The sequence below is a fragment of the Delphinapterus leucas genome, chromosome 9, assembly GCF_059928025.1.
Source record: "Delphinapterus leucas isolate spDelLeu-1000000601 "Yukka" chromosome 9, BTC_Dleu_Yukka2, whole genome shotgun sequence".
Classification (NCBI taxonomy): Eukaryota; Metazoa; Chordata; class Mammalia; order Artiodactyla; family Monodontidae; genus Delphinapterus; species Delphinapterus leucas.
The window spans coordinates 74,194,914-74,222,144 of record NC_143137.1 but is presented as its reverse complement, the minus strand read 5'-3'; the positions used below and the strand labels follow the sequence as shown (position 1 = coordinate 74,222,144).

The 27,231-nt window shown below is 43.5% G+C and overlaps 1 protein-coding gene across 6 annotated transcripts in view; it reads left to right on the top strand.

Annotated features, from left to right (window-relative positions):
- The window catches only part of RAPGEF5 (Rap guanine nucleotide exchange factor 5), a 219,965-nt gene extending 195,445 nt beyond the window's left edge, over window positions 1–24,520 (top strand). For 4 of the 6 annotated variants that reach the window (XM_089917710.1, XM_089917709.1, XM_022587925.3 and 1 more), the window contains 6 exons: window positions 773–863; window positions 4,970–5,020; window positions 5,708–5,795; window positions 11,445–11,509; window positions 17,344–17,398; window positions 20,395–24,520. In XM_089917710.1, coding sequence (XP_089773836.1) covers window positions 773–863; window positions 4,970–5,020; window positions 5,708–5,795; window positions 11,445–11,509; window positions 17,344–17,398; window positions 20,395–20,513 — 469 coding nt within the window. In that variant the 3' untranslated portion in view covers window positions 20,514–24,520. Of the gene's footprint in view, window positions 1–772; window positions 864–4,969; window positions 5,021–5,707; window positions 5,796–11,444; window positions 11,510–17,343; window positions 17,399–20,394 lie in introns of those variants that run through there. The other 2 variants (XM_089917712.1, XM_089917711.1) reach the window with 2 other exon arrangements.
- Window positions 24,521–27,231: the final 2,711 nt, after the last annotated feature.

Here is a 27,231-nt window from a genome sequence, read left to right as displayed (position 1 = left end):
CCCAGATTAAGGAATATCTGGAATTCACAGGCTGTTCCGGCCAACCTGGAGGCACACCCTTCCCTCTGCTGCCTCAAGCCCCTCTGCTGGCTTTGAAAATTAATGGAGTTTTGACTGATTAAGTTGAAGGGCAAGATTGACGTTCTGCAGAACATGTAACCTTCCAGAGTGAATGGAGCTCAACATGGTCTTATTTTGCATTTTATTTCCTTTATTCCTTAAATGAGAAATGTGAGTCGCCGTCCCCGTAATATATGCCACATTTTAAATACATACATAACATAGTAGCTATTTTGTTGAGAGCAAAGAAAATATGTCTAAGTGTAACGGGAGGGGGCCCTGTGAGGTAAGAGGGCCTTGTTTCTCAAAAAAGAAAGACAACATACAGATTAAAGATACAGAATCAGGGGCTGTTATAATGAGTATGGGATATATACAGAAATATGAATGTAAGAGCTTTCAGTTAAAATTGTCAATGCATCCAAAATAGATTTTTAAAAGGGAGGAATCTTTTGAAGTATCCAGAGGGTATCAAGAACACAGATCTTTTCCTAAAGGTAAGGAAGCATTTGGAATCCTTTCATTTGTGTTGAGGGGATACCGCCCCATCCCACAGGAACAGTCAAGACTGTGTAGGTCACAGAGCAGAGTTCAACCCTGCCCTAGAGGTTGAACTCTGTGGCCTGGGAGAGTCTTGGCAGCTTTATCTTTTGTGATCATCTGGTGAAAGGATGTTGCCTCAGAGTGCCTTCTGCTTTCTTTTATTCCATAGCTGCAAAGCCCAGAGAAACCTGAATTCTTTCTTTGCTATTGTGATGGGTCTCAACACTGCTTCTGTCAGCCGGCTGTCCCAGACCTGGGAGGTGAGCCCTGGGGGTCCATACGGAGGGTGGAGTTGGGGACAAATAAAACTGAACGGGAAGTGGTCCAGCTAACAGTCTTTATTTAAAATAAACGGTTTAAATGAGATATGTAGCACTAGAAAAAAATGTTAAAAAATTAGTGTCTCAAGTCGTCAGGAGCTATTTTCATCAAATGGTCTTCAAAATGGTTCTATAATATATATGAAAGAAACACAACTTGTAAAATGCTTCCCAGCTAGAATTAGTTTTCTGCTTTTCTCCTGTGATGGCATTGTTACAGTTCCCTGTTGGTCATTTCAAAAGCTCACCTGTGTGTCCAGAAGCAGATTTGCAGAGATGCTAATGAATTTAAGCTACCAGTCTTCTCACTTGTGGGGCCTCTGGCAGTATGTTCATGTGGATGATGGATATCTTTACAAAATCTGCAAAAGTAATTTTATATTCCTTTTTCCTAAAGAGGACTCACAAAATGTTTTAAGTTTCGGGCCTCCCCAATCCTGGCTCTGCCTGTCAGGGCTGTATGATGAAGGCTGTTTGGGTTCGAAGTGGGAGAGGGCCACTCAAGTTAGCGCACGTTCTGAAACGGGGACTCTGAGGGTCTACGTGGGAAGAATGGAAACTGGGGTGTCCCTAAATGTAGCCAGACACGGATGTAGGGCCCTCTGCCTCCCCCATGACCCCGACACCTTCTTTCTTTGGGCTTGCGTTTCTTTCTCTCTCCATTCGCTACTGACTCTGTACCTAATTCCCCGTACCATTTCTCTCTCTCTTGTCCTTCCTCTCTCACCGTCAAGTCTTCTCCCTTACGGGTCCAGCCTGCTGTGGCTCGCTGTGGCTCCCTCGGCCTCTCCCCACCCTCTCAGATTCAGCTGTTCTTCCTGCCTACCCTGCACTCTTCATGGTCCCCAGTTCACACTCCTGCAGGAGAGAAGCTGACAGGCCAACTGTTGTTTTTCTCACATTCCATCTCAGCGACGGTCTGTGGGCAGCTTTGGGGTTCACCTTCTTTGCGTCAGGGGCCACACTCTGATGGAATGCGCGGTGGTGACCTGAGGGTCAGGGTCAGTGCTCCTTAAAGGGGTTCAAAAGAAAAGCGACAAAAGGCTTGCATCTCTGGTTAAGCAAACCAGATGCGCACACACTTCATGAGATTCAAGGAGGTGGGCAAAAAAAGCCACAGTTGATCAGAGAAGGAGGAAAACAAGTGGCTAGCAAGGGTCCGGGCAGGAGAGTGGAATTTTAAATTATACCCGGAAAGAAGGCTTGATCTGCAAACATTGAAAGGAGAACAATTCAATGAAATTCACATAGTGTGTATTTCACGTGCACAGTGACCGCCTGCCACGTGCGCAGCTCTGCATCAATGCCGTGGCAGGTGGAACGTGGCCAAATTAGCACAGGGTGTGCTATGGTCAAGGAGGTCTTGAACTGGTTCCAGGTGGACCCCAGCAGAGCAATGGAGGAATCATGCTGTCTCAGGGTGGCTGAAAAGCCTTAAGCAGCAGGGCCTTGGAAGTTGAGCCGGGAGTTGCTGGGGGCATTGGGGTGGGCCTCCCTCGCAGAGGTGAGCTCCGTGTCTCTAGGCCTGGAAAGTGATCGCACTGTCCTACATAGGCAGTACAGTAAAAGAAGTCGGTTTAAGGAACTAAGACAGAGGTCAACAGACATTTTGGGGAAAGAGCCAGATAGTGAATACTTTTAGGCTGTGCAGGCCATGTGGTCTCCACCGCTGTGACTCATCTCTGTCATTGAGGTGCAAGAGCAGCTATGATTAGTTGATAAATGATGAGCATGGCAGTGCTCCAGTAAAACTTTATTTGCAAAAGCAGATGGTCAGATTTGGCCCACGGCTGACCCCTGGAGTAGATAAGTTTGGCTTTAGGTATGTTGAGTTTGAGATGACACCGGGATATTCGTGTGGAATATCCAACAGACTAAGATATGCAGCTCAGAGGAGCAATTGCCATCAGTTGCAGGTGTCTGTGTTTTACCTTTTCTCACTTGATTTGTCTTGCATTTATCAATACACGTGTATTGGTGTGTGTAACGGTAGCTGCCAGGTCAAACAACCTGTGTGCTGTCCAGATGCAAAATTATCAATGTGATAATTTTGAATAATTTAAAAGTCTATTGTGGGGTCTACCTCATTATTTTGATTTGTTTTAGAAACAAAAAATCTCACAAATCTTCTAGAACAGTCATAAGTGTTAATAGCTGGAGTTTGCTGAGCACCGACCACGGACTGTACACTTCCTATGAGTTATCTCCATTTCAATCAGACAATGTGGAGACTCACTGCAGACACACAGCTAGAAAGGGGCAGAATTCAAATTCAGAGTGACTTACCCTGAGGCATCTAGCTTTTCACTTCACCATGTTAAAGGCAGGCTGGGGTTTCCCTGGTGGCGCAGTGGTTGTATGCTAACACATATATATGGAATCTAAGAAAAAAAAAAAAGGTCATGAAGAACCTAGGGGTAAGACGGGAATAAAGACACAGACCTACTAGAGCATGGACTTGAGGATATGGGGAGGGGGAGGGGTAGGCTGTGACGAGGTGAGAGAGTGGCATGGACATATATACACTACCAAGCGTAAAGTGGATAGCTAGTGGGAAGCAGCCGCATAGCACAGGGAGATCAGCTAGGTGGTTTGTGACCGCCTAGAGGGGTGGGATAGGGAGGGTGGGAGGGAGGGAGACGCAGGAGGAAAGAGATATGGGAACATGTGTATATGTATAACTGATTCACTTTGTTATAAAGCAGAAACTAACACACCATTGTAAAGCAATTATACTCCAATAAAGATGTTAAAAAAAAAAAAAAACGAATCCTCCTGCCAATGCAGGAGACACGGGTTCGACCCCTGGTCTGGGAAGATCCCACATGCCACGGAGCAGCTAAGCCCGTGCACCACAACTACTGAGCCTGCACTCTAGAGCCCATGAGCCACAACTACTGATCCTGCACTCTAGAGCCCATGCTCTGCAACGAGAAGCCACTGCAATGAGAAGCCCGCGCACCACAATGAACAGTAGCCCCTGCTCGCCGCAACCAGAGGAAGCCTGCACGCAGCAGTGAAGACCCAGCACAGCCAAAAATAAATAAATAAATAAATTTATTAATAAATAAATAAAGGCAGGCTGGAAAGTTCCAGGCCCTTCTTCCTTAGGCCCAAATTTTTATTTGGGAAGGTGACCTATGTTTCCATCCTCTGTGAATCTTCATGCCACCAGTTGGTGTGGGTGATCTTTACAGTTCAGTGATTCTATCCATCAAAGTGCAGGCTTCATCATTTAGGGTTTTCATGGGCTTTCACTATTTAGCCCTCTGCTGTGAAACATAATTATATCATTTATACAAAAAACATCAGCCAACATTATTATTTCCCACTCAGCAAGACTGTTTAACAAGGTGAGAGCAGGGCTTCCCTGGTGGAGCAGTGGTTAAGAATCCACCTGCCAATGCAGGGGACATGGGTTCAATCCCTGGTCCGGGAAAACCCCACATGCCGCGGAGCAACTAAGCCCATGGGCCACAACTACTGAGCCTGCGCTCTAGAGCCCACGAGCCACAACTGCTGAGCCCACATGCTGCAACTACTGAAGCCCACGTGCCTAGGGCCCATGCTCCACAACAAGAGAAACCACCGCCATGAGAGAAGCCCATGCACCGCAATGAAGAGTAGCCCCCGCTCTCCACAACTAGAGAAAACCTGCTTACAGCAACGGAGAACCAAAGCAGCCCAAAATAATAAGTTAAAAAAAGAAAAAAAAGGTGAGGGCATTTGTCAGAGGTAAGATACAGAACCAAAATCCAAGTTTTTATTAAAAGATCACCAGTGTGTGGAATGTTTAACCAGCTGGATTCCCGATTCGTGTGGCTGTTACTTATTTTAAACTGTCTTTAGCAACATTCCCAAGGAAAGTCGCATTAAGGAATGATGAAAACTGCATAATGAGAAGCAATCAGGGTAGAACCAGATGATAGAGCTATTTATGTTCAGAAATGTGACATATATAACACAACTTAATGAACATTCCCCTTAGTGCCTCTCAAAATAACTGACTTCTTTTGACCTTTTCTTTTTTGTTTGTTTGTTTTTAGAAAATCCCTGGGAAGTTTAAGAAACTTTTTTCTGAACTTGAAAGTTTAACAGTAAGTAGTTGAGCCGGAGTAGACTTATTCTTCAAACTGATTGCTGGTGTCCAATTTCTTTCTAGATTTCAGTAGTCGGTATCTGCACTCTACCGTGTCAGGTAGCTTAGGCTAGTTCACTTGTGTATGAAAATGTAGCTTTGCTTCTTACGGAGTGAAGCAAGTTAACACTTCTTCCTCTCCATGGAAAAAGGTAGTGAGAATGGTCCTCTTGGCATGATATTCAGAAGGCAGATTTTTAAGTATACTCAATTTTCGGTCTCTTTTCAGATCACAATAAAACTGTTCTCTTGTTTTCTCTGCATTATCTGTGCATTACGAGCGCAGTTTTTCTTTGCAGTGTGCTTAACAAAAGGCTGTGGGGTTGCCTCATGGTAGAAACTATGGAGAAGAAACTGTACTTAAGGAACCTGTTTGAGGGAAGAATAATAGGGCAATCAAAAGGTGTCTGTCCTTTGCAGTCATTTCCCATTACTGTCAACCAGTAACTTGACTTTCATTCATTGCCTAGATTTCCTGCCCTAATTTAATGAGTTTATTCTCCTAGGAAACCTTTATCTACTTTGTTCTTAGGAAGAACCACTCTATATCTAAATCATGTTCAAATGGTATAGTAAAAGTGGATTTAGAATTGTTTCTATAGCACATTGATTTTTCTTTCTCTTTGTAATCTTCTTGGTTCGTCAGGATCCTTCCCTGAATCACAAAGCCTACCGAGATGCATTCAAAAAGATGAAGCCGCCCAAAATCCCTTTCATGCCCTTATTGCTTAAAGGTAACGGTTTTCTATCTTTTATGCTATATAATTCTATCTTCCAGAAATTTATCACTCTACAGAGGGCAAGAAAAGGAATCATAGTTTATTTCTTTAAAGTAATTTTGACATTCAGACCTAACTGTGTTGGCTTGTGACTGTTTTTCAAGTGTTCAATTATTTCTGAAATGCTTAAAATACTTAATTGTACTTAAGCAGACATCAAAGTGTTTTCGATTGACTCACAAAACTTGGCACTGGAAACGTTTGTGTTTTTACTTTACTCTGCTTTAAGCATCGTCTTATTTGAGTCTACAATTCACTTAATTCAACCAAGAATAAGGCTGGCATAAAGAATCCAAACAGTGATCAGTCACGGTCTATGTTTGCAACTTAAATTTCAGAGATTCAACCCGTGGCCTGCTGCTGTGTGAGAAGTACCTTTGGTTTGGTCAACCCAGGCAGTGTAGTGTATGAAGAATTTTGGTAGGGAATGTACTTTCTTCTTTCCAGGAGTGAATCCAGTTGGGAAAGTATCTGACAGCTCCAAGTTAGTCGACTAACTTGTCTTCTGTAGAGAGCGCCAGATCATTCATCATGAAACATGTTAGTTAAATTTACTAATGATCTCAGGGGTCTCTTTCAGAGCCAGGGGATTAATGAAAGTGAAGTTCGTTTTCATCTGGCCTATGCTCCTGACATTTAGTATATATCCTACCTATGTGCTTTCCAGGAAAAGCGGGTTGGTCATTTTTCTTGGCTGTGTTTTGATTCTTTCCAAGGGATTATAGGAATACTCTTTTATATTGCCTTCACCCTTCAGAGGCTTGTAAATTCTGCTGGCTCAGTCCCCGGTGCCTACACCCATAAATGTGATTCTGGAAGTGAAATACCTGGGAACTGGATTGCTGGTTGGCCTGGCCGTCTCCTCCCTCACCTCCCCCCATCGCCGGCCCCACTGGCAATAAAGCTGATGCTCGCTTTTCGGCTTCTCTCAAGAACAGCCAGAGCTTGGAGAAGTGTTGAGTTGCTATGCATCCCTGCAGCTATTTTTTCAATCTTCATCTAGTATAAAGCAAGAATTTCTGGGAAACAATAATGTATTAGGACAATTGAGAGTCACACAGAATGCTTCATTCGAGCTCAAAAGATTCTGCGAAATGTAAATGGATGAAATAAGGAGAGATTGTAAAGCCAGAATACCAACTTAAAAGTTCATTTAATTTTTCATGTTTATTTCTAAGATAAGTTTATTCAGGCTTCTGATTTTTATTTAAAATAAAACACCAGCTGGAGAGCGGGGGTGGTGGCCTGTGGGAAGTGACACTTAGAATTATTTAGACACAAAGAGGAAAACTAGGAAGCGAAGACAGATCTGGGAAAGGAATTGATTTTAGGAAGACAAAATTTTGAAACAGTGGATGTTTTTAAGGTAATGAGAAAACAGTCGACAATGTCCCATTAACTTAATTAGATATGAGCTGAGCCTTCTTTTATATATTAGTGGTTTTTCCCCCAAGGTACTTAATGCAGTCAGGTGCCTCACACTTATGTCTTAGCTTGGATGCAATTTTCTGCTTTACTGAGTTTATCTAGACCTCTTTGTCGGCAGCAAAACAAATCTCCCTTTTTTCTTTTGTGTGTGTGTGTGTGTTTAAATTTTTTTTTTTAATAAATAGGTTTTTTCTATTTTTTTGTATACAGCAGGTTCTTATTAGTCATCAATTTTATGCACATCAGTGTATACATGTCAATCCCAATCTTCCAATTCATCCCACCACCACCCCACCACCCCGCCGCTTTCCCGCCTTGGTGTCCATACGTTTGTTCTCTACATCTGTGTCTCTATTTCTGCCCTGCAAACCGGTTCATCTGTACCATTTTTCTAGGTTCCACATATATGCGTTAATATACGATATTTGTTTTTCTCTTTCTGACTTATTTCACTCTGTATGACAATCTCTAGATCCATCCACGTCTCAACAAATGACCCAATTTCATTCCTTTTTATGGCTGAGTAATATTCCATTGTATATATGTACCACATCTTCTTTATCCATTCGTCTGTCAGTGGGCATTTAGGTTGCTTCCATGACCTGGCTATTGTAAATAGTGCTTCAATGAACATTGGGGTGCATGTGTCTTTTTGAATTATGGTTTTCTCAGGGTATATGCCCAGTAGTGGGATTGCTGGGTTATATGCTAATTCTATTTTTAGTTTTTTAAGGACCCTCCATACTGTTCTCCATAGTGGCTGTATCAGTTTACATTCCCGCAAACAGTGCAAGAGGGTCCCCTTTTCTCCACACCCTCTCCAGCATTTGTTGTTTGTAGATTTTCTGATGATGCCCTTTCTAACTGGTGTGAGGTTATACCTCATTATAGTTTTGATTTGCATTTCTCTAATAATTAGTGATGTTGAGCAGCTTTTCGAATTTCCCTTTTTTCTACTGAAAATACATTCTCTCATTCCCGCTAGTAAATTAAACATTTTCTTTTTCATTAGAAGCTCGAGTTTAAAGAAGCACTTGTTTTTCCTTCATCTTAATTTTTTGTCATTATAAAACGTTAGTACTCTCTTGCAGTTAAAGTTACTATTTTTGTCTGAAATAATTTCCAAAGGAAAACAGGATGAAACTTTTAAATATGTGTATATCACATCTGAGGTAAGACATTTTGGAAAACATAAATGACATTCTTAGCTTTTGTTAAATGCAAAATTATTTTAAAATTTGCTGTAAACTAGAGCAACCAACATTTTCATGAAAACTTCCCAGCCCTCCCCTCTTGTGCCTCCTGCTTTGCATTGCTTTTGGTTACAGAAAGAGACCAGACTGAACTCCTTGGGTGTTAAGAAGGATTAGGGCTCCCATGTTTCATTTTTTGAGATAGTCAATTCCCAATACCATGCAGATTATCAAGTGAGCAGGTAACCTAAAAATGCTTCCAGCCATCAGCTTTTCTACTTCCCAGTGAATTTCTTACTTCTGATTTACTTCCCCCCCCCGCCCCCCTACTGTGGAATCCAGTTCAGAAAGTAGTGAGTGAGAAACCCTAAGGAAGTGTTGGGGAAAGGATCCAGCTGAGCTAAAGGTCATAAGCAGTTGAATAATCTGTATCACGGCGTTTTGGGAGATGGTAGTCCTTCCAGTAGAGTGAATAATCAACAGGTGTCTGAAGGTAAACTGAGGTCGTGTTTGTATCTTGGGGCGCAGATTATTATTGCACATTTGCGGGGGTGTTTAAATAAATGGAATGTTGAGGTGCTTATATGTTTCTTCCTTCTCTTTCACTTGCCATCTCTTCAAACGGAGTCCTTTCATCCCCCGTCCTGTTATATGAAGTGTTAGGAGCGTGTTCAGATGTCTCCAGATAAAGGGGTCTGGCGGTTGCTCATTTCTAGCACTCTGAACCCTGAACTGCTTCACAGCCCATGACTTAGGTTCTGAGACCCCCGTTTTTGAGCTCAAACACCTGTATTGGTTTATCCCTCTCACACCTGCCTCATCACACACCTGCCGTTCATCTGCATCAAAACCTTCAGCCATTTGACCCCCTTCTCCTGGGCAGCAGCCCCTTCCAGCCCCTCTTGCCTCCCCACCTGGCCAGACACACCTTCCCTGCCTTATCCTCAGGCCAGCATCAGCCTAACAGCCCCCCACCCTCAGTAGAGCCGCCATCCTCATGCTCTGGCCTCGACAAGTCCTTGAGAGTTGAGATTAAGCAAGATCACCCACGCAGAGGAGAGGGAGGAGATAGAAAGAGGGACAAAGGAAACACTGTAAAAGTTGCAGAGGCCCCCGTCTCCCATAAATTCAGCAAGGTGGCTGTAACGGGTGGTCAGAAATGTCCAAGTCCTTTCGGGTACCAGAGAGGCACCGTGGAGAGAGCAAGCAGGCTGCCTGGGCTTGGGTCCTGGCTCTGAGACTTAGAGCTGTGATCATGGGCCAGCTGTGCTTGTTCTTTGGACCATCCTTTCTTCACATTCTTTTCCTGCTAGGGCTTTTACCTTATAGTCTTTTGTGAGGATTAAATGAGTTAATGCTATGTCTGACGCTGGTAATAAATATAAGCTGCGTTATTATCATCATCTTTGGGAACACAGGGAGGGGATGACAAACTTTGGAACACTGGGGGAATGGACGAAGAAACTCTGACAGGGCATTTGTAATCCGAATTCTCCGCGAGTGAGGAGTTACTAGGCTCGTAGGTGGTGTTTAATGTAGATAGAGTACACACAGTGCTTTGCTTGCTGTACAAACAAGGTACAAGCTAACTGTGTTGGCTACTCTTTTTCTAAATATTGTGTCAGAGGTTGAAAGCTTGCAATTCTATTCTGAAAGCAAAACAGCGAAAGAAAATAACCAGAGAGTTTGTCAGATGACTGTGTAATTGTGAATTGCTTCCCTGCTAAGACATCAGTTTTTAAAAAAAAATCAAGGGGAGAAAACTTAGGAAAACATTGCAGTCTGGTGGGGCTGGAAGCTGTGAATAAAGAATGCCATGAGAAAAGGGTCGTCATCAGCGTAGTCTGTAACTGTGGAACTGGTGTTGCCCCCTGGTGAGCAGTCAAAGCTCAGCGGCTGGGTGTGTTGCAGGCAGATTTCCCAAGCACCTATCTCGTAATTGCCCCATAGGGACCAGCAGAATCAAAGTCTTGATTAAATGCAAATGCTTTTCCTTTCTATTTAGAGGAATTTTAATCTGTTCGTTTCCCTCTTTATATCATGTTATTTTAACAAGATTTTTGAAAGTGGTGTTCATTTGGTTTGTCCTCCATGTCTGTGATATAACATGATTATTTGCATGTTCTTTAAATTGTAGTATATTTCTTACTTTGATTCTCCGCTGTGAGGACTCCCCAATGCTCAGTCACTGACCCTCTGATTTGAGTTTTTATAAGCCACCCCCTTTCAGAGCTTCAGCTGCTGTTATTATTGTAACTAATCCTTGTCTCTTGAAGAGACACTCCAGTAAGTTTTGCGACCAAAAGGAGATTTTTATTTGAATATCTTCTTTCACTTCAAATGCAGTGAGGCTCAAATCAAATTAACATTCCCGTCCTCTGAAAATGTATCTTCATCCTACTTTCCTTATGTTGTTTTCATCAGTGAATAGGCCCAGAAATCTTGCCTTTTCCAAACCTGTCCCATTCCTCATTCACTTCAGATACGCAGTCAGGCCCTGGCTTTGAAAACCAAAAATCTAAACCTTAATGCTTTAAGTAAAGCAGATCCATATACTTTGCCAGGGATTGTTAAAAAGCAAACACATAAATATTAAAAATCCTTTTTGTTTCTGGGGGTTCAGTTCTTTTCTGCTCGGGGTTCAGTTCTTTTCTGCTCGGTGTTCTGGCCTAAAAACATAATGGACCAGTTAAGTTATAGAATAGTGTTAGTGGATATTAAGCAGGTTGAAGTCAAAGCCTGCAATGTAAAAGCAAGATACATACTTGCATGAGTGTTATAATGTTTTCTCTCCACACGCATACATTATGCCCCCTCACATCAAATACTATTGAGATTCAATTTCAAGTTGCATGGTCAATTGCATGAAATAATCCATGATGTTTAAGAAAAATTAATAAGCTGCATTGCATCTATACCTCTTCAACTCTGCGTCATGATCCGTTCCTAATGGTACATATATCTTTTTGTTTTTAATTTTCAGATGTAACATTCATTCATGAAGGAAATAAAACATTTTTGGATAATCTTGTCAATTTTGAAAAACTGGTATGTAAAACTTCACTATTTCTCCTTTCTCCCACTGTAAGGGAAGTGTATGCTTTTCTGTGCCAAGAAACAAATGGTTTAAGTGCTTTTCTCCTCTGAATGTGCGGTGATTTTTTTGCTGCATGTTGTACATTATCAACACAGTGCGTTCCGGTTAAAAATAAGTGTGCTGGCAAGTTCTGGGGCCAAATATGAAAATCTGCTTTTTATTTTTGAAAACGGAACTTCATTAGATTGACATCAGTGGTTGAGTGTATGTGTTTGAACTAGAATGAAAGCTGTAAGGTTCCTGTCAGCAGGAGTTCACAGTCTTGAGGTTCAGCCTTGTTGCTTTAAAGGCATCTCCCTGTGTCTTGGCTTACGCTGCTTCTGAGGCACGGGACAAAGCTCTCCTTCTGGGGGGATATGTCCATCTTGGATATGAAGATGGAATTTGTAGGGTCTGCATGGGAGGGGAAGGACCACCCCTCTATCAGCCTGTGGACAGATGGTGCCACTGTGGAGAGATCACCTCGTGCAAAGTGAGAAAGTGAGCTCACCAGAAAGGGGTCCGTGGCCAGTCCCTTCTTACAAGTCACTGAAATGCCTCTTTGAGAACTGTTTCCAGGACATTCTCAGGTGCTTTGTCATGCAGCGGGTTCCTACTAGCCTTTCTCACTGGCTGTGGGCACAGGAGGAATTACCTGCAACTGTGAAATAGGAGTGCCCCAAAGAGACCCTGGGGACCACAAGAATGCATTTGTCTGACAGTTGAACTTTAGTGTCATAGGTGAGCCTGCCATGCACGGTTAAAGATGGTATCCGGGACCCCTGTCCGTAGACCCTGACCTTTGAGTGACCTTTTCAGTAATGGTAATAGATTTGTGTGAACTCTTTCAGAAATGGATCCCCGGTTCCCTGTGAGACGCGGTCAGGCATTTGAGAGAAGGTTGAGACGGGGGCCATAGACCATGACCAAAGAACAGTACCACCTGATGAGTCCAAACGAGGCTTGGCCTCTGACCTTTGCCTCAGAGGTGCCCCGCTCTAATTGTGAGGTTAACTCGCCACACACGGGATGAGGTGGTGCAGAGCCAGTGCAGGAGGCTCTGGTACAACCTGAAAACCCAAGCAGCTGAATCTGGAAGACTGACGTCTTGGGATAGCTTGCCTTAGCTCAGTTTTAATGATTTGAGGGTGATCGCTTTCTGGCTCATTAGTTTTGAAGTAGACATGTCCATAACTTTTTGAGTCTCTCTGTGCACTAAGTGCTTTGGAATCCAGCTCAGTTATTTTAGATACTACAGTCAAACCAACACAGCCCGAAATAGATATTTAAAGTATTGGGTTTTCTTGTACTTACTCTTTAGAGATTTGTTCTGGTGTCACCCAGTAATGTTCTGAAGATCCCAGGGCCCCTCTTTGTAGCCAAAGACTACATGTAGGCCCTAACGTTCTAGTCTGTAGACAGGTTAATCTTCAGTGTTTGGTATTAATGAAATGATTGCAGGAATAAGAAGCCTCTGGTCAATACTTACTTCAAATCTTGGCCAACACCTCTGCTTAAGAATGCCAAATAAGCTTTGGCGAGCATGTAAGAGATGTGGGACGAGCTGTGTCACGCCAAGTGGAATTCCCTCTAAAGGTCTAGTACCCTTCCCTCTGACTAACCCAGAGGAAACATGCGAGAGCCAGTGTACTCTTTGTACGCTGACTGTGGTCAGTTGTTAAGGGTACAGTGGTGGTTGGCCCCCTTCCCAAAGAGAACCAGTGATTTGGTTAAGTTCATTGTGTCATTTCCCCCCAGATGGAGCTCCCCAAGTGAGAGAACAATTCAGTAAAGGCAAGCATGGGAAAGAGTGATGGAAAGCTTCCTGCACCCTCTCTCTTTCATTCTGACCAGCGTCTCTTTTTTTTTTTCCCCTGCTTTCTCCAGTGGTCCAGTGGAAGCCTTTTAATGCTGACTCACGTAGTCTAGGGTCTTGCTTTCATAGAGACAAGACTTAAAACTAACCGTGGGGACTGAAACAAAGTCTAACTAATAGTACTGCTCCTAGGGTCAATAATTGTATGTACCCTGAACCCTTTAATAAAGCTTAAGGAAATAACATGGCGTCAATAGGTAATCTTTTATTTTAAATTCCTGAAGAGAACTCTTATTAAAAAGACAGCTAGAAGGTAAGTGCAGTTATACATGCATGCAGCAGGCCCACGGCACACAAGCTCACCCCTCAGGTGCTTGCCATCACATCATTTCTAAAGAGAGCAGATTGTGTAGGGTCACTGGGTTCCTGGTCCTCAAAGCAGATGGCATTTAAGGTACAGCATGCCTCATGCTGACCCCCACTGCTTGCACAGAGAAGACAGGCTGAAGTCAGAATTTTTTCTAGACAAAACTGTATTTTACATTGTACATAGCCCTATGTTGTACTTGGATGCTGGAGAGTGAAACTGAATTTCCTAGTAGAGTCAGTAGTTTCAGCACGTTTCTTAGCAAAAGACAGGGTTTCACTTAAGCTATTGATAAAATAGCATCATCTTTCACAGTAATGAACCAGTAGAACCTAAGTGAATTAACTTGTGGGAAGCCAATTCCTCATGATGGATATTAGCCAGTGAGCAGATAATTCGGTGTGTTATCTTTATCAGGCTGATCCAGGCCAACGCATTAGGTCAGAGAACACGAAACCCAGAAGTGCTTGTTGGACCTAATAAGTTTTCCATTGTTCCCCACACTGCCTCAGCAGCTCCAAATGTTTCAGCCTCAGACCGTTAAATAATGAAGAAACAAATGCTTTCTCCTTTTCTTCTCTTTATCACTCAGTGTTAAGAGCATCATCTTTTATCGTAGCTTCCTCCCCGCTCCCTTCAGAAAACCTAAAGATGAGATCAGGGCTCTGGTTTCAGTGCTGCCCTGAGTACCTCACCTTACATCAGCTGTGCAAATGGCACGTGATAGAAATCAAGGTGACGCCATACCTTAAAACAACGACAGAACTGTCCTGGGAATAGTGGTAAAATTGGGGGAAGGAAATTTAACAATACATTCTCAGACATGAGTCAGGTCTCATTTCCTTTACAAACGCAGCTCGAGCTGTTGCTGTAATCACTGTCCTGTTTATTTTTCACTATTGAGTAGAAATACAATAGAAATGCAGCCTGTGAGAACAATTTAATAAGTAGGTCACGTTCAAATAATGTTTCTGGAGGTCTGCTGAAGTTTAAGTAAATTTATTTTTAGTATTAACATTATTATTTTAGCAATAATTTGTTGAGCGTTTGCTGTATATAGACGATCCTATGTTCAATGTGTGTAGGCAGGACATGAAAAACAATGGCCCAAGGTACGAACTACTATGTATAAAGTAAATAATATACAAGGATCTATTGTATAGCACAGTAATAATAGCCAATATTTTATAATAACTTTAAATGGAGTATAATCTATAAATTTTGAATCACCTGAAACTAATGTTGTGCACCTGAAACTAATATTGTAAATCAACTGTACTTCAATTGTTAAAAAAAAAAATATGATGGCCCATTTAGGAAGGTTTGGAGGACCAGATCATGAATAATGTTGATTCTTGAATTACAGGGTTATGTTTGGATTTTGTATGAAACAGTATAGAGTCACTGTTGCCTTCCAGAGGACTAGAACATGATGACAAGTGTTTGGAGACTATTCTGGCAACTGCGCAGGAGGAAGTGTAGTGGAGATTGGTCTGGTCCTAAATGCTGTGTTTCCTTTACCGTGGTAGAGAGAGCTAGAAGGCGGTTGCAGGTACACAAGTATGAGGCGAGGGGATCTTGTCCAAAGGAAGGAGCTGTGAGTTTAAGAAATCTTTGCCTGGAGATCAGTAGGAAGCTTAGAGAAATAAAGTAGAAAACTGAAGACTACAAAGGGAATGTACATTATAAACAGAAAACGGTCTCTGTAAAGATATTGATGTTTTAGAAAATGTACCTGTTTCATAAATATCTCGTCACCATTTGAGTTACTTGAGTCTTTGATTCCACAAAACTTCTGGCCTCCATTCAGCAAGTACGTGTGAGGCCACGTGTGTGCCGTACGGTTGGTGCTGGATACACAAAGCCCTCTCGTGATACTTGCTCTAGAGGAGGAAGAAAGTTCCACAAAGTGATTACAGCAACACAAACCCAATAAACACTGTACACAGAGCAGTGGGAAGGTTGAGAATGGAGCTTCCCAAGTGCAGGTGAACTCACAAAGACTTCATGGGGAGAAGGTGAAACACCTTCTGAAGTAAAAGCATATGCAAATGTGGACAGGTAGGTTGAGGGTGGACACGCTGCATTTTTTTAATATATTTTTTTAAATATTTCTTTTAACTGAGGTATGTATTGATGTACGATATTATATGTTACAGGTGTACAGCATTGTGATTCACAGTTTTTAAAGGTTATACCCCGGTTATAGTTATTATAAAATGCTGACCATATTCGCTGTGTTGTACTATCTTTGTAGCTTATTATTTTACACATAATAGTTTGCACCTCTTTATCCCCTATCCCTGTCTTGGCCTTGCCTCCTTCTTTCTCCCCACTGGTAACCAACCACTAGTTTGTCCTCTATATCTGTGAGTCGGTTTCATTTTGTTATATTCACTAGTTTGTTGTATTTTTTAGATTCCACATATAAGTGATATCATACAGTATTTGTCTTTCTCTGTCTGACTTATTTCACTTAGCCTAATACCCTCCAATCCCATCCATGTTGTTGGGAATGGAAAAATTTCATTCTTTTTTATGGCTGAGTCATATTCCATTGTACATATATACCACATTTTTATCCATTCATCGGTTGATGGACACTTAGGTTGCTTCCATATCTTGGCAGTTGTAAATAATGCTGCTGTGAACATTGGGGTGCATATGGCTTTTGGAATTAGTGTCTTCATTTTCTTTGGATATATACCCAGGAGTGGAATTGCTGGGTCATATGGTAGTTCTATTTTTAGTTTTTTGAGGAACCTCCATATTGTTCTCCATAATGGCTGCACCAATTTACATTCCTACCAACAGTGTAGGAGGGTTCCCTTTTCTTCATGTCCTCACCAACATTTGTGGTCATTTTAATGTTAGCCATTCTGACAGGTGTGAGGTGATATTTCATTGTGGTTTTGATTTGCATTTCTCTGATGATTAACAGTATTGAGCATCTTTTCATATACCTGTCAGCCAAGTGTATATCATCTTTGGAAAAATGTCTGTTCAGGTCTTCTGCCCTATTTTTTTGGCGCTACGCGGGCCTCTCACTGCTGTGGCCTCTCCCGTTGAGGAGCACAGGCTCCGGACGTGCAGGCTCAGCGGCCATGGCTCACGGGCCCAGCCGCTCCGCGGCATGTGGGATCTTTCCCGGACCGGGGCACGAACTCGTGTCCCCTGCATCGGCAGGAGGACTCTCAACCACTGTGCCACCAGGGAAGCCCCTTCTGCCCATTTTTTAATTGAGTTGTTTTCTTGATGTTGAGTTGTATGAGCTCTTTATATATTTTGCATATTAACCCGTTATTGGTCATATCATTTACAGATATTTGCTCCCATTCAGTAGGTTGTCTTGTACTGCATGTCTTAACAGTATGTTTTCCCATGGCTCAGTTAGAATCTGTGCAGCCGGGGTTGAGAGCCACTGTTTCTGAAGACAAGGTCAAATTTTCTTTTGTAATCCAAACTCAATATATATTATCAATTAAAGTTAGGTCCCGCACCAAATATAGCTCCTCTATTTACACCCAAAGGTGTTAGACTATCCAACCAGCCTCACAGCACCGCTAGTTCAGCAACACCCGAAATGACCCTTCCGCTGATGTGTTTCCTCTTTTGCCTTCCAGCATATGATTGCAGACACTGTCCGAACACTGAGACACTGCAGGACTAACCAGTTTGGTGAGTCATTGAAGTTGGGTATGGCATGTTAGTCTATCGTACGTTGGTATGGACTGTGGCCATATCACAACTATTGGTGGTAAAAAAAAAAAAAAAGATTGTAAAATATAATATGCACATCACATGCATATACTGTATTCTCTCTGTTTCATCACTGCATGTTTGGGAGGCAGAGTAGGAGAAGAAATGGCAGCTTTTTATCCTCTCCTGGCAGCAAGTGTACACTGTACAGAGTGACTTTAGACGATCAGAAGCTCCCGCTGTACCCCTGACCCAGAAAGTCTTGTTTGCTTGCCTGCTGGCTCAGAATTACCCGTGGGTTTATCAGGGGTGACCCTGTCCTTAACCTCCTTGCTTGGAGCCTTCCTGGAATAGGAATATAGTTTGTAAAAATGCCTAAAGCAGCCTTGCAGAATCTTTTCTCCTCTCCAATGAAAACTTCCTGTTTGGAGCTGCCTTTCACTGAAAAAGTATTTTTCTGAGCGCTTTTGTTGACTCCCCACTGAGACTGATGTATGTAGGAATATTTATTCCTTTTTAAATCTCAAGAATAATTTACACTGTGTTTAAATGATGTTAAAACATTGCAGGAAGGAAGGAAATCAACTGTATTGAGTTCAAGGAGCTTTCACATGGGCAGTGGGATCCTGACCCTCATGCTGGTGAATGGAGATTATAGACCCTGTGGGTGCAGAGCAGAAAACTCAGGCTCGGAGAGGCTAAATTTCAGCCATTACTCAGACCGAGTACCTGACTGCCCAGCCCATACCGTTTCCTTTGCCTTGTGCAGACTTTATAATTATAAAGGGCAATTAAAAAAACAGAGAGTTCAGTAATTATAAATCAATCAAAAGTGACCACTAAGTAAAACTTACTTTGTTAAGCAATACATCCTCGTTGTAAACCAATTTTTTTCAACAATACAGAAGTATCTTTAAAGCAGAACAATCAAAGTCCCACTTCCTAAGGAAAATATTCCTAACAATTTGGTACATATTCTTAAGAATTTTCATTCTGTTCATGCCCGTCTTGGGTAGTAATGCTGTCCTCCAACAAAGCAACTGAACTTCTGTGTGGATTACAAAGTTTCTGTTTGAAAGAGAGAATTATAAATACAGGACCTAATTTTCTAAGTGCTCACATCAAGGAATACCATTTGATACATGCTTATATAATTGTCCAGTAACTACCCAAGTACAATGCAGTTTCAGTAGAAACAGCAATAACATTGTCATGGAGATTCATTCAAATGTACAAGCATTCTGTTGCTGATAAGTAAAGGATTTGTATCTCTTTCACCCCCCTTTGCTTCCCAAGTATTTATGGGTACTCAGCTAATTCTGAGACCTCAGTCTCACTTACCAAGGGATTCCGGTCTATATACGCTGCAGGTGTGGGCAGGAAGGTTATACCAGTGGGGCTGGCCTTGACCTTGCCAGCCTCCCATCTCCCAGCCTCCCATCTCCAGAGAGTAAGTCTGCATAGCAAAAGGCAAAGGAGGAATTTAAATAACTGTCAGGCCAGTTTGTGTTTTGTATTTATATATCTTTAAAAATCAAGTTTGGAACTGAATTATCTAAATTCAGTTTGACAGTTTATATAGGCAGAGTTAAACAACGTCAGCCCTTGGGATAAAACAATGTTAATGAAGCCACTTAGAGATTACAGAGTGCCATGCAAGGGTCACTTGTCATGGTTGGAAGCATTCCGCCTGCCGTCTTTTTAAGGCTGGAAAGTTAACAAAACTATCTCGGTAGCATCATGTTTTCTAAACCAAACAAGGGGGAATGGTAAAACTTTAACTCCTGGTGCTTTTACTTGTTGAAACCAAGAAGCCTTGCTTCTATGTAACCTAAGAACCACAAGCCGTCCATGACATACAAGCCCTAAATTATTTCCTCATAAAACGTATCTGTCACAGAGGAGGAAAAAATGCGTTTTCACCAAGAGATAAAATTTCTGAATTAAAATGCTCAGCCTCCTGGGGGCCCCTTTTCTGCCCCAGCTGAACTCCAGCCTCACCCCCGGCTTCTCCCTCTGAAATCCCACAAAACAAGAAGACTCACAGTTACATTGTGTCACTGGAGGGCAGCTTAGCCCATCTCCCCAGGCCTTAATGCGTTGTTTGTTTGTTTGTTTGTTCCTGACCATGGGAAGTGGGCCTGCCCCACTGTCCAGGCTACTTTATCTCTGATTCCTTATCAGAGCTGTCAGCAGCATGGCACACACGGGTTCACAGTGCACCAGAGCCTCTTGTGGCCCTTTAACCGCCCTGCGTCTGGGAGTAGAAACTCCCTTGCTTTGTCCTTCGCTGCGTGGACGTTACCCCATCCACACACTTTCTGAACCTGCTTTGCCTGCAAACCAAACCTTGAGGCCACTTCTGTGATATCCGTTCATTTGATTGTTCCCTTAATTTTTTTCCCCCCCAAATAAGGACACCAAAAGATTTTCCTACCAACATAAGGACATAACAAAATCAAAAAAAAAAAAAAAAGAACTAATGTGTCCGTGCAGTCACCAGGTTAGCAGTGATTTCTGACAGTTCCAGCCTGAGATATAAGAGCCTGTGAAAGCCATTTAATGGGGCAGTCGCTGTGACAAGCTGCATGGCGTGGGAGCCGAGGCCATGGACTTGGGGGCCTCATGGCCTGGGTTCTGGTCCTTCTCTGCCGCTTACCTGCTAGGTCTGTGCTGTTTCACATTCTGTAGAGGGAGATAATAACAATCACTAAATACTATATAATATTAGGAGAAATTGCTCTATCAATGTTGGTAGAACAGACATCTTGCCAGTCTAATTACCTGACCTGAGGCATCTGGTCTGAGCTGGAAAAGCATCTCTGGGATTAGGATAAAGATATCTCTTCTGGGACTCTGACCAATGCGAGTCTGCCTTCTGGGTTTACTCTACGCCTTCAGGTGGGGTGTTACTGGTATTCAGAAACAGCATTACTGCTCTCATGAGATTGACTTTTTTTCCTTCCCCAAAATAGGAGGTGACATATCTCCAAAAGAGCACCCAGAGTTAAAAGCCTACGTTCATCACCTGTGCGTCATTGACAGCCAGCAGGCCCTGTTTGCGCTGTCGCACAGGATCGAGCCACGGGTGTGAGCCCCCCCACGCCTCGCCACCCTGGAACCGCAGCCCCGGGAGCTCCGGGGATGGCAGCGCCGAGCACGTTGCTTTCCTGAGAGAAAAGAAGTTGCTGAGTTTTATCAGCGTATCACAAGACATACACAGGAAAGCCAGCCAGAGCGTGCTCGCGAAGTGATGTCAGCTGCCAGAGATGCGGAGAGGCTGCTGTCGGAAGGAGAAGGCAGAAGCTTTCTCGAAATGGAGAAGTCTGGTTTCTTAGGATCACCTTGTTGAACCAATCCAATTTTCACTTTGAGATGCGCCAGCGTCAAGACGAGAGACCGTCTCCTGTCTTACGGTGACCAGGTGTCTCAGTAAGAGCATGTGTGAGCCTGGGAGGAGTTTTACTTTGCGTTTCTAGGCTGTCAAAGCGGGAGCTCATTTGAACACCTGAAGACAGTGACGGCATCTCTAGGTTTCCAGGGAGATGCACCGGTCTCTGTCTTTATGAACTATGACGTCACCAAAAGCCACTTTTGTCTAGGGAGTTAGTGAGGACTGGCAGCTGGCATCCCTGCTCTGATCTCCAGAAGAGAAATGTCAAGGCATGCATTTCTTGGCATCCACAGTCACGTAGCGATGTATGCTCGCAGGTGAAATGCGTTTCTGCGCAACTGATTCACAACTGTAGGCAAGTTAGACTAAGTTGCTTTGCCAACACGGAAGAACAGTCACTTTTAAGAAATCGACTCATTGAATTTCTGGGGATTTTCTTTCCACGTGCCAGCAGGCTCTCATCTCGGGTACAATACGATTTTTGACAAAAGCACAGTGCCTGACACATTGCAGGCACTCTTAACTGTTTCTGGGGGTGACGGTCACAAAGGCCCGCCTTTTTGTACCTGGCGATGCCCTCGTGTGTTGCTTGCTTCCAGCAGCCTCATGCCCATACTCTGGAATGAGAACGGCCCATACAGGGAGTTTAAGTGGGATGTGATGTGTGAAGCACTTAGCACTCCCTGGAGAAGAACAAGGAGTTAAAATAGTGGTGATTGCCCATCTTTCAGCAAATGAAAAGAACCCCAAAGATCTAAATGTCTTATGTATGTTGGACACTTAGAAGTCCTATAGTCTGCCTCCCAACCAAGGCAGGGAGCCTTTCTATAATTTGCCTTTCCCCCCCACCAAAGTCTCAGAGTCTTTTAAGTCTTTTTATTCCCATTTTTACAGGTTGGGGCTCCTACAGTAAATATGACCTCTTGCTGTTCTCAAGAACTGGTTAGAGGATTTCCCTCAACCTTCAAATGAACAAAAAAGCCTGTGGGATACAGTAATGAAATCCACCCCTGCCAGCTAGATCCTTGTCACTTTGCTAAAATACAAGGGCCCTGCTTTGCCTGTTAGGTTCATTCATTTTCCACACACGTGATCCCGGTGCCCCTCTCACCCCTCCTACCTGGTCCCCTCCTTGGTGCCTGTACAGAATCGCTTCTTCTTGTCTCATCAGCACCTCATTTCTGAGATGTGTCCAATGCTTTCTTACACCTTTATAGCAATGCTGTTTCCTGGGCTCGGGAGCCGCACTGGGCTTGAGAGATCCCTGTTAGCAGCCCCAGGGAGCAAATTTGGGGTAGGACTTTGAAAGAGAGTCTGTCCCAGCATGTCAATCTTCAGTCCTGAACATTAACAGGGCTTTATAGAAAGGCACCATCCAGGGCTGGTCCACTCAGAGAAATGCCCCAGGCTCCTGGGAATGGAATGAGACTCATTGGAGGAGATCAGACCCACCAGAACCAGGGAAAAGAGATTTTTCTCGTGGCTGATCAAACACTGGAAAAGCGCTCCACTTGGCAATTACTGAGGACGCTGTGGGCTTACAGCACCAGTGTGTGTTCTGGTCTTTTCTCTATGCTCGGGAGTAGCATTGGGCCATTCTAATCCTACGAGGCCATTTGGACATCGTCTCTTGTGTTTTACAGTTTAAATGGTTATTCACATTAGATCTACATTGCTCCAACAAAAAGTATTGCAATTGCTCCAGTGGAGAACTGTTTTAGCACAGGACCTGCTGCTTGGACCTCAACTCAGATGTGTGCGTGGCCAAACGAACACACACGTACATCACACCTAAACAGATTTTGAGGGTGTAGTCAGAGTACCCCACGTGGTATGGGTGGAAACAGACTGGGAGAGAACGGCGCTTGCCCACTGTTTCCTCCAGCCATGGTCTTGTGGCTCTTGGGGCAGCAAAAGGGAAGGATTTTGTTTTGTTGAGATGTGCTTTTCCATCCCTGTCTTCTGAAAGTCAAAATCTCTAAATCTTCCTGAAATTTAACAACGATCTGCAGAGGTCTCCCAGGCAGCAGCTCTCAGAACTTTCAGAAGCAATGAGAAGACGTGAATCTGGAATCAATGAATTCAAGGCAGAATCATGGGAACCAGATGTAGCTCAACATGAAGCTGTTTCTAATGAGTCTGGAGCTGTCCAAGTGAACAGGCTGCAGGGGACTTAAGCAGGGTCCCTGTTAATAGGGATGGGTCATATTCCCTCTGCATATATCTGCCAAGGCCTCTTCGGAATAGGTTTTGTTCTGGCCAGAAGGGTGGCCAGGAGGACCTGTAAGCTCTTTTCTAACTCTGTTAGATTTTCACAATCACACGAAATCTCCATTCACTCTGAAAAATCTCCTATCATCTGAGACCTTCACCAGCGACGGGTGCGTGGGCACTTCTAAGGGGGTTCTTTTTGCTATGGCACAATTTTCAGACAGTCCTATGGGTCTTTGGATTTGTCAGCAAACCAGCCCTGCTTAGAAGTTAGCACAGGGCAAGTTCCTATCGGCAAAATCACAACCACTCAAAAGAATTTTTTTAATTTTTCCATACACATTTGCAGATGCTCCAAAGACTACAGTGTTTTATAATAACTTCACTCTTAGTTATAATCTGTATAATTGCCAGATGGTTGTAGTGATACATATTATGGCCTGCGTTCACTTTATTCTAGTATCTCTTTAGAATAAATTCATTTTCCTAGACCCCTGTCCACAAGCAAGTTGGGTGGAGAATACCTTAAATTCAGAAGCATAGGGACAAAGTAAAAACCCATACCTCCCAGCTTGTAGGGAGATGTTGCACTAATGCATACCCACCTCCAAGTAGGGAGACACAGTGGCATCAAAGAGAAGGTGCTGGTGACGTTTGATCCCTGGAGCTGGGCTTCCACTGCTGCCCCGATCCCTGCCCAGTGGTTTTGTTGCAGCCATCACACACACCACAGATTCCAAGTGTCCCTAGATGGCACAGCTAATCTGAGCTTCTCAGAAACTAGGCAAAAACATTAAAATGGAGAAGACCAGGTCCACTCTGGTGATCTAACATGGATAGCATTTCTTTTAAATGCTTCAAAGACATGTCCTTAAATTTTCAGCCTGCTTATTAACGAGTGAGCCATTGTGCTTAAAACTAGTGCTGGAAAAAAGTTTTTAAAAATTGCCAAAAAGTTAGATGAAAATGTACTATATAAAGCAAAGCTGTATATACTAAACATTTTTTAGCAGAGTAATATTTATTTGCATAGCCTATTTATTCGTATTACACTGTCATCAAATACTAGGATGAAATCGATGACCAAAAGCAAGGACTCTTGCCTTTTAATGTATCATTAATTAGGACCGCTGTGACATTATCAGCTTGCATTAACAGAAGATAGAAAACCCACAATCAGGGCATCTACCTAACTTCTCAGGGACTACACTTTGTAGTTTTCCACCATTAGAAGAGCTGGTAAATATGAAACATTTGTGGAATTACCAGAATTGCCATTAACAGTATTTCTTTCTCATATTTCATGCTTTCTGCTTCTGTATATATGACTGTGCTGTGTATTTATCAAAGCTAGTAAGCAATAATTTATATGTAAAAATGGCCAAGCAATATAAGGTGAAAACTTACATATAAGTCACTGTTACCTTATCTTGTATTTTCAAGTGTTTTTTTTAAAAAACTGCTTTTCCAAATATAAGATGATGTTAAAGATACTATTCATGCCTCAGAGCTTCTTGCTTTGTGATGTCTGGGGGCTCTGTAGCCTGTGTTCCAGCAGCGTATTACGCTCAGATGTGTGGAACTCAGAAATCATTTACTTGCTGACAGCGCTACAAGTAGGTGAAGAGATTCTCAGGCGACCCATGGAAGCCTAAATCACTTGTGCTGCCATTGAGTTATTGTAGAACCTAAAGACCCTGGAAATCGCATCGTATTCTGGGATGTGGAGACTCCAACAACCCCTGTCATTACCTCACCCCACTCAAGTGGGACCACGTACTCTCCCTTCCTTACCAGCCCAGACACTGAGGCAAGCTCCAAGCCCTGGTGGTGATGCCCTAGGCCTGGAATAGCAGCAGGACAAAAGCTACGGGTGGGACGATGAAGCAAAGGGGTGGTAATGATGCTCTACTGGAATGGAAAGATGAGGGTCGTATACACTGGGGTAGACTTATCCTTCAGACTCTTCTCTCCCCCTCCCTCCGGAAGAATTATACATTCTGCCCATTGATGTCAAGCTTGGCCTTTGGCAGGTGCTGACCCCTCCCCCTGCAAGAGGATTATGTCGTTTACCATGTTGAGCTGAGAACCGGCTAAATGTCTTCCTCTGTCCAGTGAAAAGCAACCCGTGTGGCTTGGAGACCGAAGCTTTGAGGTAACCTGTGGCTGCCATGTCTCCTCTGCTAGGAGACCCGCAGTGTCCAAGTAAAGGTGTCTCCATCCACTGGACTCTCCAGCTTGTGAAGGATGTGTCACTTGAGTGAGAAATAAAACATCACCATTAGAAGCCGCTGCACTTGGGTGGCAGGGCGGGGGTAGGTGACTACCCGGGTGGAATTTCACCGAAGCTGACTAATACAGTCTCCAGGACACTGCTTTCTTGATAAACGGCCCTTTCCCTCAGTCCACGTTGGGGTGATAGTACTGACTTTGCACATTACCTGATGGATAAAACCACCGGCTGTCCTCTATCCATGCAAAGGGCTAGTGTTTATGTAGGAAAAGGTAAAGACCAGATGATTCTCTTGGGTTCTTGATCACTAGGAAGGGGTACTCTCTGTAACAGGGGAAAATGGGAAGAGATGGCAAAGTGGGGGAATGGGCTCTCAGACCCTGGGGAGCAGAGAGAGGAGGACCACTGAGCTTGGATGCTTCGTTCTGACCCATCATCACTACATCTGTGGGCTCAGGTCTGGATCTGGAGCAACGCAGGAGATGAGGGGAGGATGGAAGCCCTAGGCTCCAGCTTCAGAAGGGAATCGGAGGGGAAAGGGAAATCACCATTGCTCAGGATTCTCGGAGATTTTCTTTGCTGGGATTGCCCGTACTGGGAAGATGAAGGCTCCCGCAGACTCAGAAGCTGGTTCTTGTTCTAGCAAACCTCAAAATGAACTTTCTGGTCCTGGTGCACTAGCTACAAAATCGGATTTCAGAGGATGAGAGCTCCAGGTCTGGTCCAGCTCTTCGAAGTCTTCTGGATCCACAATGAGCCACTTGTGTATTTGTTTTCCATTTACGACTTTAGACGAATGAAAGTCCTAAAGCTTTAGACTTGCTGATGTCCTTCAGTAAAGCATCCCTGCTTCTGAAGGCAGCAGGTGCGCCTTAATAGAGAAGACCCTAAGGCAGACCCCACCGTGGAGCCTTACTCGCCTGAGATGCAACCCTGGGAAGTGGTATTGAGCCCGCCTCTCCCGAAGGCCCCTTTCCTCCTCTGAGAAGTTTAGAGGTTCCCAAGTTGTCTGTGTGTGGTTAGAGGGTTAGAGGCTATAAACTCTAGTTAGAACTTGAGTGAAAATAGTTACATTCTGAGAAAATCCGTGCAGTGGTCACCTCGGTCTTGAGAGTCCTGACCAAAAAAAAAAAAAAACCAACAACAAACAAAACAATGCAGCAGAGAGATTGAAGGCTCAAAACCAGTGAGCCCACATGCGAGAATTAAGACAGTGGCAAGATCTTTCCCAAGTTCTACAGCAACGGTGGCTCTTCGGTGTCTTGTAACAGGTAAATCCCTTTCTCCTGGGAAACCTTTGTATGGCCAGTGACGGCCAAGTTCAAACCATGGGAACGAACTATCTTGATTCCTCACGTCCAGCACCCCTTGCTCATCAAGTTCTCCACCAGCTGCTCTGTCCCCACTTTCCCTGCATGAGTTCAGGCCTTCACTATCCATTACTTAATCATTACAGCAACTGTCTACCTAGGCTTCCTCCCTTTAGTCTAAATTTCCCCCGTCAATTTTTTTTTTTTTTTCTAAAATACAGATCTGATCGTGTCTGTCCTATAGCTCAGAATCCTTCAGCAGCACCTTCCAAGCTATAGAACTAAACCTCAATAGTATGCAAGTTCACATTCTGGCCTCTACTTACCTGTCCAGGGCCAAAGAGATTGGGAAGATGCCTCCAGAAGACGAATAACTTGGCATCCCCTGGAAACTGCTCTTCTACTCGGGGAGATTCATTGATTCATACCAGTAAGAATGCCAGCTGAAAATAACATGCACCTGGGACTTCCCTGGCGGTCCAGTGGTTAAGACTCCACACTTCCACTGCAGAGGGCATGGGTTCAATCCCTGCTTGGGGGGCTAAGGATCCCGCATGCTGCGTGGCAGTGGCCAAAAAATGCACCAAACGTTTGCTAAATAAATCAGTGTATGTGAGACTTATTTGCTCCTTTTCAGCTGTGAAATCTTGAAGCCAGGCTGGGA